The following is a 9,730-nucleotide window of genomic DNA, read 5'->3' as shown; positions in this document are numbered from 1 at the left end:
CGTCATAATAAGTTTTGATCGTTTCAGTTCATTTTTTGTATTATTTGTCAATCTATTTTGCAATGTGTAAGAACATTGAAAACATTATTGTAAATAGAGTTTACTCAATATCTAAAATCTGTAATTTTATGTTCTCTGATTTTAACTTGCTTGGTTTATTATAATATAATAAACATGTAAAGCATCTTCTAACTCTGCTAAGAAAAAACCAAGTACATTTTATCATCATTATTGTCAAATTTAAATGATACATTTATAAATTTGTAAGTTTTACACTGGCACCTTATAATGACATATTAACTGAACTCAGCCTTGTGTAGATAACCTGTTATTGAGTGGACAATTGGTTAAATGTCAGCAACCAGAGAAAGGACACATGCAGTTTAACAATAATATATTTGATTTAGTATTCAGTTATATTTTGGTTTAATCTTAGTGCATTTGAGTTTACACTCTTAATAGTGCTTCACAAAAACTAAAGCTAAATCTGTAGATAAGTAAAGTGAGTTACAGGGTAAAACTGTCTTCAATCTTTCTTCCCATCCTGGTCATGTGTTTTCTTAATGTCCTAAACTGAATAACTCTTAAAGTCTACTAAGGAAAATAATGTGGAAATTTTTCTTTCTCACAATTATAATCAATCTGCAGTTGTTTAGCAAAAATATAATTAGTTAGATAGTATGGACTGTGTACATGGTAATTGTGTCAAGACAACAATTTGATACATCATTCTATGGTAATAAGGGTAAATATGTAAATTACAGAATCCTAAAACTCAGGGGACCTCAAATGAGGGTGAATGTTTCTTGTCAATTTGTGCCCCCTGGTGTCAGAATTTGTTTAAATCACTGAACTTCACTACAGCCATTCATTATGGAGCTGTTGTTTCAAATGTGGATTTTTCTAACATTCTGGTGTGAAATGATGTCAGATGTGAAAACAAAACAAAGATATGACATTAACTGTCATCCTGATTATTAGCTTTCCTATCAGATTCAATAAGAAAATCCTGGTCAGCATAGATAAGGAAGCCAGTGAAGGTGCTGTCCGTCCAGAACGGGTCAAAGAACAGTCCATTCTGTTCAGAGTAGAAAATCTGCAGCCAGACCTGGTCCAAATGCTGGAGGTGAAGAACTGTAGAACCAGATGCTACATCATGGTTACCTGTGTTTGCATCAAATGTCTTGATTTTGTACTGTCCATTTTGCACTAATCCAATGGCCAGGTGCTTATTTGCCAGAGTGATATCATAGGTGAAATAATAGACTCCAGGGATGGCACAGACAAACTTTCCACTGCTGGCATTGTAGTGACTCCCCTCATTCAGCAGGATCCGAGTAAAGCGGATAGGCATTCGCTCTTTGGGGTAGCTCTTTGTCACAGCTACAGAGAATGCTGAACGAGCTGCACTGCCACAGTTACAGCCTCCAGGAGCCCCTTCTTGGCCTATGTCCCCTATCTCTCCCTTTTGACCTCGTTGTCCAGTCACACCTGGAGTTCCCCTCAGCCCCTTCAGTCCCTGACGGCCAGCCTTGCCGATTACCCCTTCACGGCCCTTTAAGCCTGGCTTACCTGGGTTCCCAGTTCTCCCTGAATCACCTGAAAACAGAGAAACAATTATATGGATAATATAACTCCTCATGTTTTACTGCTGACAATACAAAAGGCCACAGAAGACCAGAATATCCTTTTAATGAGAGTTGTACCTAACAGATTATCAAACCCTGATAGAAACAGTGTTACCTTGACAATACAGTACACTGTATGTCAGATTAAAAAACATACATAATCAAATACTCCTCGCTTTATTTATTCACAAACAAGCATTGCAGCATTGTAATAGGAATTGGTTAAATCCGATTCTCGTGAACACACAATATAAATACACGGTGCACCCGATTGTGAATTATGAATAAAGATATATAACCAAAAGCTAGAATTTTGTTTAAGGATTTTATACAGTTTCAAGAAAAAGTAATGGCACTGTTTGCAATTTCCTAGTTTCTATATAAACTGTTATCTGATCTTTGCCAAAATCACAAATATCAACAAATATGATATTTTTATGTCTTTATTTAATACACCTATCAAACATACAAAGTGATTGTGGAAGAATGGTAGTTGCAGTTTATTAACTTGACTTGCACAACATCAGGAAGTATTTTGGACCATTCTACCCTATAGAACTTCTACAGGGTTGGTTGTAAACAGCTCTATTAAGGTTGTTCGATAGGATCTTTATTGGGTTGAGGTCAGGGCTCTGACTGAGCCACTTCAAAAGATTTTGTGTCTCTAAAGTGGTTCTGTTGTAGATTTACTTCATTGTTTAGAGTCATTGTCCTGCTGCACTGCCCAGCTTCTTCTGAGCTTCAGGTTGCACACAGCCGCTCTGACATTAACCTTTTAGGATACCTTGATAAACTTGGGAATTGATTTCCCCCTTCACAATGGCAAGTGGTCCAGGTCCTGAGGCCACAAAGCCACCAATAACAATGATAGTCCCTACAACGCAGTTCACTGTTTGAATGTGTTTCATATTGGTATGCGGTTCTTTTTTTTGCCTTATACAATGCTGTGTGGTCTTCCAAAACAATTTGACTTTTTCTTTCATCTTTCCCCAAGACATTTTCCCAGTAGTGTTGTGGAGTGTCAAGGTGGTCTTTGGCAAACTTCAGCTTTGCTGCAAAGTTGTTGTTGGAGTGTCATTGTTTCCTCTGTTGATATCCTGATGGATGCTACGCATGGTCAATGTTTTAAGTATGGTTGGTTGGTTGGTTAACAGAGATGTCAACAAACTCCAGTAAATCCTTCAACTGTTACTGTAGCGTTATTTTTTTCACCTAACTTAGCATTCGCCATTGTGCTTTTGGAGTGATGTTTTGGTGTCCACTTCTATGGAGAATAGCCTCAGTAGCAAATTTTCTCCATTAATAAATATGTCTAGCTGTGAACTGATGAATATCTATCTTTGAGATCGCTCTGTAAACCTTTGAAACTTGTAAACTTTTGAGCTACATGCAAATCAGCAGTTCTTGATATTAGGTCTTCTGACATCTCCTTTTTATGAGACATGACTCACATTAGCTGATGCTGTTTGTGAATAGCACACTGACACCAAGTGATTTTATATGTCAAGGTAGTTGAAAGTCACACTTCCATTTGTGTTTCATGAATAGACACCTGACTGTAGCGAATGTTTAATGACATCAGAAGCCTAGTGTTGCTGTTGACACAATTACTTTTCATGTTTAATGGGTATGTTCGAAAAAGACGTGAAAGATCATGAATGCTTTCAGCCTTGTGACATCAGTAAAGAAATGACATTTTTTGACCCACTTGTGCAGAAAACCAGAAAATTGCAAACAGTATGGTTACCTTACCGTTTCTTGCGACTGTATGTATCCGTTACATTTTCCACACAGATGTAGTTGAGAGAAGGTTGAAGTTCTGAAAAAGTTTGTATATATTGTCCGCCAAAGAATAATAGGATAATGTGTATGTGGGAAACTGGACCGTTGCTGGGTTTGTTATACAGACAGACTTCATGTTTGACAGAGAACCATGTAGAACCAAGGAAAACTTAGGAACTGATTCAAGCGTTATGACAAAATGGTAAGCCAGTAACTACCTCTTTCTCCCTTTTCTCCCTTCTCCCCGTCCTTTCCATCTGAGCCATCCTTCCCTGGTGGCCCCATGGGGCCCATGGCTCCGGGTGATCCAGGGGCTCCTGGGTTCCCTGCAGGCCCTGCTGGACCTGGTAGACTGCAGACCAGCTGGGAGGAGTGGATGGCGATGTATCCTCTCTTGAATGTTGAATTTGTTTGCTGGGAGATGACAACTGACAGCAAACAGAAGATCGCACATATCTGGAGTACGACAGTCACTGTGGAGTCGTGAGAAGTATTCTGAGTGTTTTTTAACAGTCATAATTAGCCCATATGATGGAAATATTGTTTAGCAAAAGAAAGAAATCTACCAAGGTAAATGAGTCTGAAATGAAGAGTGATGGTAGTTTACATGCATACAATTCAGCTTAAATGCAATGAAAAAACATTACAAAGTTATCTTCAATACAATTAAAAGCTTACAGATAATTATGAGGAATCTATTATGCACAGGTTAAATAAAAGCAACTAATAAAGCTAACAGTGTGTTTTTGCTAAGGGTGTTTACAAAGCCTTCTATAAAAAAGCCAAACTCACCATTTGAGAAATTATGACCCATGGGCATTTTTCAGCTCAATCCAAGTCCTTTTTCTGAGAATGCAAAACTTTCTTAGATAACTTTCCAAAAATCGAGTGAGAAAGCATTCTTTAAGAGAAACGCTGCAAGGAAGAGTGCAGCCCAAGTGAATCACAACCCGTAACATCCGCCCTTGTTGAGCAAGTACAATGCCAAAAAAATACTTTTACCATGATGTCATTACATTCAAATCAGTGCAGCTGCAGATGAAGCAGTGCTGCATCACAAAGGATATGAATACAGGATGGAAAAAAAAACTATACAGTATACACTTTGAACATTTTAAATAACATGATTCCTATATTTTACAGTTCTAAGTGCAAAATAAACACACTAAATAAACGATGTCTCTCTTATTGTTTAAAGTGCACAATAAACATATCCAGATGTTTATTACTGCGATGAATTATCAAGAGCTCAGAGACCTATAAAAATATTATAGCTGTTGGGTAAGCCAGTGCTTTATGTTTAATAATCTTCTGTTTTCACATTAACCTGGAGCCATGTGAAAAGACATTACATAAATGGTTGTTGTGTTGCAAGTTTTCATTTAGACTATTTGGAAAAAACAGAGATAATAGTAAAATCGTAAAACAGTGAAAATTGAAAAATTTAAACCACATTGTGCCCCTAACTAACTTGGAAATAAGTGAGATTGTGATGCACTTAGAATTAATCTTTTAAGCAAAACATAAAGTATGCACATATTCGCACATTTAGAGAGGAGTAATAACAAAATGTAATTTTAGAAGATTGTTTGGGGGGTAATAAACTTAAATAAACTTTTTTGAGGGTAATCATCTATTATTTGTAACCACTTATCCTGTTTAGGGTCAGGCGGGGGGGCTATCCCTGCTGTCATAGGGCAAGACGTAGGCAAGAAGGACATCCATTTATACTCATTCACACGTACAGGCAATTCAGTAACCAATTAATTGAGGAACTACCTTTAAATTGTGAGGAAGCAGCACTAACCACGCTGCCCTTTTTAGAATAATCATGTCAGACACAAATAGGCATCTCAAGGAAACTTTCACCCAGAGGACACCAGCTAAAAAAGCCAGTTAAAAAACAAATTAACACAATACAGTGGATTCACAAACAAATATTTTATTATTAAATGCATAAATCACACCAAGAATTGTTTCTCAAACAAAAGAAGCATTTATCATTACTGTCATGGGCAAACACATTTCCAATATAATCTACACAGGTTCGGTTGTATTCATCACCAAAATGTATACTCCTGTTTCAGGTTTATAAGATGGAAAGTTGATTGATCAGACTGAGATCTTTTTTCCCCACCTAGCATCTGCTCTGGCAGAGTCCTTGGAGAGAGTTTTATTGAGTCAGCAGGGAAAACTCAAGGTCATTGTCCCAGGAAAGAAGCCATGGGATCATCTGGCCGGGCTCGTTTCATACGGAAAGCCTCCATTTCCTCCTCTGATGGTGCCTTTACTTCCTGCAGGCTGTTATATGGCCTCTTCCGCTCATCCAGCTGCATTATTGCTTCTATGTGCTTTACCCGCCTGTCCTCCGCCTCAAGTGCCTGGGGGGAAGAAACAGGGTGAAGGTCAGTTACAGCCAAATGCAGACAAATGATGCACTCATTTTTGGATTGATCATTAACACAAAAACATTTTTACCTTCTTGAGCTTCTCTTTTTTCTTCTCTTCATCCTCTGAATCACTGTCAGAGCCATGCTTCTTGTTCTTTTTGTTCTTCTTTTTCTTTTCTTTCATCTTATCCTGATGCATCTGGTGATTGACATGATGAACATTAAGTGACATACACATTTACCAGTGGCAGTAAGAAAACCTCTTTGTTTATTACAAAATGTACATCTCCCCACTCTCACTTACTTCCAGGAGAGACTTGCTTTGTTCCTCCTCCTCTTGTATCTTGTTTAGTCCTTCTTCAAATGGAGCACAGTCTGGGTTGTTCTGTAGTTTTTTAAAACAGAAAAAACAGTAACAGTAAACCTACCTTGTAAATTTGGTTGAATAGTTTTTCACCTTGGTGCGGTTCATTCGCGCAGGTTTACTTGGGTGCGGGGGTCTAGTCTCAAACAAACTCTGGAGCAGTTTGTTTGCAAAAGGAACATAATCTGACCTCGAACAAGCCCAAAACAGCATGTTTTAGGTTAACAGCTAAATGATAACTTGTTCAATTGAAGCCGTTTTTTTCTTGTCTTATGTCTTTTTCAAATTGTTCATCATTCATCATCATTTTCTGCAAGGCTGTAGTTGGTTTATAGCCCAAATTAATAATCACCATTATGAACAAATGTCAATTGTGAATATGTTCCACATTTCATAGGAATTTTCACTTACAGGGATAATCACTGGTATGAAACAGGATCTAATTCTCACATTACTTTTTCTGATGCATTTTGGTTCACTTGGATTTTTCAATGTTTAAAAGGACACCAAACCAAGTTTAGAAACTGGTCCACTGATTTAAATCAGAGCAGATGAAGTAGAGGTTTGAAAGCGTCCCCTCTGTATGTGTCTTAAACAAAGCTTTTTACTGCTGTCAGTTAATGTACTCACTATTCTAATTCCAGCCTCCCCTGTGCAGTAGCTCTGTTTGACCATGGATTGGCAACACTTGTATCCCCAGAAGCCATCTTTCCAGTAGGAGCCCCAAATACACTACAAGGAAATTACAGAAATGTGCTTTAGTATACATTGTAAATTAAAGGTGACAAAAGTAGCAGGAGCCATAAAGTCTGTTCTGTGTCCTTACAGTGTGGTTGTTGATGAGCACATCCTCTTCATACTTGGAACGTGCAACGGCCTTCTCAAGACCTTTCAGTACAGCCCCATGACGAGAGTACTCCACATAGTCCTCTGTCTGCGCCAACAGCAGCTCCCGTGGTGGAGCATCTAAATGCTCTTGACCTCCATACTGAGTGTCAGACACAAAAGCACAAACATTGTCAAATAGGTTATTAGCCAGTATAAATATTTATAGGCCCTATACACCAATTTGGGCTGAAAGAAATGCTCTTTAATTTTAAATCAAAAATCCATAGAAGATATGCTAAACCTGTGACCTAAGATACCTACTGAAGCTCAGTGTGAGTCAGTGTTTGTGACCAAATTCTCGCTACGGGTGCTGCTACAATCCACATCTACAAAATGCTGGGCTGTCTTATTAAATAACAGACTACAATGCAAATGCCAATAAACATATAATGTAAATATTGGAATAAAAGTTACTAAAACAATCTTGTATCTGAATGTGAAAGTATCCAATGTCGGAATGACAAAAAGATGTCATATGTGCAATTTAAACACTCAGTCTAGACAGATATTATTAGATGGGTTTTCTTGTATAATCTGATTACCTATTTCACTGCTATAACATGCCTCAAAACAATTATTCAGTCCGACACATACAGAAACTATGATTTTGACTATTCTAAGACTATTCTAACACAGCTTGACAGACTAGATTAGTTTGTCAGTAAATGGGCTTTGAGATAATAGCTAGTTTTACATTAAGATATTAGATCATACCCTCTCGAGGATGCTCTCCCTTTGTTTCTCTTTAAAGTCCTCTTTCTTGACTTTGAAGGACTTGTGAAGCAGCTCCAACTTGGTGGGGTCAGCCTGTAGATGCACCTCAGAGCCTCTCTCATAGGCCTCCCATGCAAACACTGTCAAGATGCAAGATGAGGCATGAACAATCATCAAAGGGTACTGTACCAATGCTTGGAAAATAACAGTTAATCTAACTAGTATTGAGTTATCCGATGCTTGACAGTTCTGTTCTTGGTATTCATATCTCCCATATTATAATCAAAGCAACAGACATGCTTTTGCAGAAAATATAAATAAACAGAGAAAATAAATTACATTTTAAATACCATCCAGCCTTAAAACAGTAAGGTATGTGTCTTCTTTTCCAACTATGTCATTGTTAATGTTTTATTTCAAAGACAACTTGTCTTGTCTTAACACACGCACACTTACAGCTGTTAACATTTAGGTGGTTTGGTGCTATCAACAGACCAGTAAACCAGGAAATAGATAATGCAATCAGATAGTGAAGTAGAAAGTCACTTACATTGTGTTTGAGCCATAGTGATGGTGTCCCCAGAATACCGAACAAAGTTGTCTCCAGCATACCCCACTCTGTCAGGCAGAACCGTTTACACATTATTATAAAGTAAGCCATCGAGAACTGACTTTTCAGGAGATACAGTAGCAGCAACTTACTCATCAGGGTTCATGCCAGTGTTGGAGTATGGGTTTTCTCTCATAGCTCGAGTTTTTGGATCATAGTAGGCGGAATTTGGATCCAAATTTCTCAAGTACTGTGAAAGACAGACATGAAAATTAATGTTATTGAGCAGTTATGTCAATAACATCCCATCAATTCTCATTAAGTAACCACCAACTATTTTATTTGTATTCATTTAATTTAACATGTATCAAAGATCAAAGAAAAAGATATCACAGAAAACGAACAACAAAAAGTCTAGACAATCACGTGTCCCTTACTTTAGCGATGTCTTCTCTGATACGCAGATTCCTGACGGTGATTCGTCTCTTAGAGTCAAAATTCTGTCCAGGCATGTCAATATCATCTGCATATTTATCTTCGTCCTCATCCTCGCTGTCATGTTCCCGTTCCTGCAAGGGAAACGATTTAGAAAATTAGATCTTTTCTGGACAGAATGTGTGTTGCATCTTTTAAACTGGAGAACAACTTTATCTCTCTTTATCTTATCTCTTATCACACTTACACTTTGGTCCAGTTTTCCTGAGGCCAACTCATCTTGGAGTTTCTGTGCCTTCAGTGTTCTTTTAGCCTAATAGACAAAAATAAATACAGGGAATTTGATGTACTTAAGTTCAACTACTATTACTCAACAATTACTACTAATAATCCTCACTATAATACAGGATTGCTTACCAGATCGACTTTAGCGTACTCTTCTACAATGCGTTGGTGTTCCTCAGGGTCATAACCATTCCACCGATCCCGCTTCCCATCATAGTCCAGGCTGAGCTGGACCTGTGCGTGTTCATCTGGAGCTATTGCTGTGCCTGTGTACTTTGCCCCCACTTTTCTGGGTCGCTGATGAGAAAGAAAATAAGATCAAGGGTAAACACTTAAATATAAAAAATTAAGACAAGGAAGGAATTAATTTAAAGTAAACTATTATTCATGAAAAAGATAAAAGATTACTTTTACCTCCAAGCAATCTTTCCTTTTGTGTGTCATGGCACCACAGTTCTCACAAGCTCCCTTGCGAAATTTGGTGTCAACACTACTCTGTGTGGAGAAGATTCAAGCAACTTTATTAGAGAGAAAATTTGCTTTAAACGCAGTCCCCCACTAACACAAATTATGCAGTAGTGTTTCATACATAATTAGTAACCAAAAAGTTCATTTGTTATAGTGTGTGTGCTGGGCAGTATAACATAAAACTTGAATCATAGTAATTTTTTAAAATTCTGACAATTTCACTGTA

The 9,730-nt window shown here is 37.6% G+C and overlaps 2 protein-coding genes across 3 annotated transcripts in view; both read right to left on the bottom strand.

Moving 5' to 3' along the window:
- Nucleotides 1–2: 2 nt before the first annotated feature.
- On the bottom strand, nucleotides 3–5,200 carry c1qtnf2 (C1q and TNF related 2). Of its 2 annotated transcripts, none has more exons than XM_067518561.1 (3): nucleotides 4,203–5,200; nucleotides 3,629–3,905; nucleotides 3–1,599 (listed from the first exon to the last, which is right to left on the bottom strand). In XM_067518561.1, exons 1-3 carry the CDS (start codon nucleotides 4,203–4,205, stop codon nucleotides 959–961), a joined length of 921 nt encoding a protein of 306 aa, XP_067374662.1. In that variant the 5' UTR covers nucleotides 4,206–5,200; the 3' UTR covers nucleotides 3–958. The 2 variants fall into 2 exon arrangements, with proteins under 2 accessions (XP_067374662.1, XP_067374661.1); XM_067518560.1 differs by having other exon boundaries at nucleotides 3,629–3,883.
- A 136-nt stretch (nucleotides 5,201–5,336) lies between these two features.
- Nucleotides 5,337–9,730, bottom strand: part of slu7 (SLU7 homolog, splicing factor) — a 7,140-nt gene continuing 2,746 nt past the window's right edge. The window contains exons 4-15 of the mRNA XM_067518556.1: nucleotides 9,451–9,531; nucleotides 9,169–9,333; nucleotides 8,999–9,064; nucleotides 8,754–8,885; nucleotides 8,469–8,566; nucleotides 8,317–8,384; nucleotides 7,767–7,906; nucleotides 6,991–7,152; nucleotides 6,795–6,896; nucleotides 6,105–6,185; nucleotides 5,889–5,999; nucleotides 5,337–5,791 (exon numbers count right to left, since the gene is read on the bottom strand). Of these exons, the coding sequence (XP_067374657.1) occupies nucleotides 5,612–5,791; nucleotides 5,889–5,999; nucleotides 6,105–6,185; nucleotides 6,795–6,896; nucleotides 6,991–7,152; nucleotides 7,767–7,906; nucleotides 8,317–8,384; nucleotides 8,469–8,566; nucleotides 8,754–8,885; nucleotides 8,999–9,064; nucleotides 9,169–9,333; nucleotides 9,451–9,531 (1,386 nt within the window). The 3' untranslated portion in view covers nucleotides 5,337–5,611. The remainder of the gene's footprint in view (nucleotides 5,792–5,888; nucleotides 6,000–6,104; nucleotides 6,186–6,794; nucleotides 6,897–6,990; nucleotides 7,153–7,766; nucleotides 7,907–8,316; nucleotides 8,385–8,468; nucleotides 8,567–8,753; nucleotides 8,886–8,998; nucleotides 9,065–9,168; nucleotides 9,334–9,450; nucleotides 9,532–9,730) is intronic.

Source organism: Channa argus, chromosome 10, assembly GCF_033026475.1.
Source record: "Channa argus isolate prfri chromosome 10, Channa argus male v1.0, whole genome shotgun sequence".
In the NCBI taxonomy this organism is placed as follows: Eukaryota; Metazoa; Chordata; class Actinopteri; order Anabantiformes; family Channidae; genus Channa; species Channa argus.
Note: the sequence above shows the minus strand (reverse complement) of the source record. Positions and strands in the feature narration are given on the sequence as shown.

Excerpts from the sequence above, each read along its gene's own strand:
- c1qtnf2 (XM_067518560.1), bottom strand. The coding sequence starts at position 4,230 with ATGCCCATGGGTCATAATTTCTCAAATG. Across the intron at positions 3,884-4,202 it reads GGGTCATAATTTCTCAAATG|TGACTGTCGTACTCCAGATA; the intron begins GTGAGTTTGGCT and ends ACGACTCCACAG. Across the intron at positions 1,600-3,628 it reads GGGAGAAAAGGGAGAAAGAG|GTGATTCAGGGAGAACTGGG; the intron begins GTAGTTACTGGC and ends CTCTGTTTTCAG.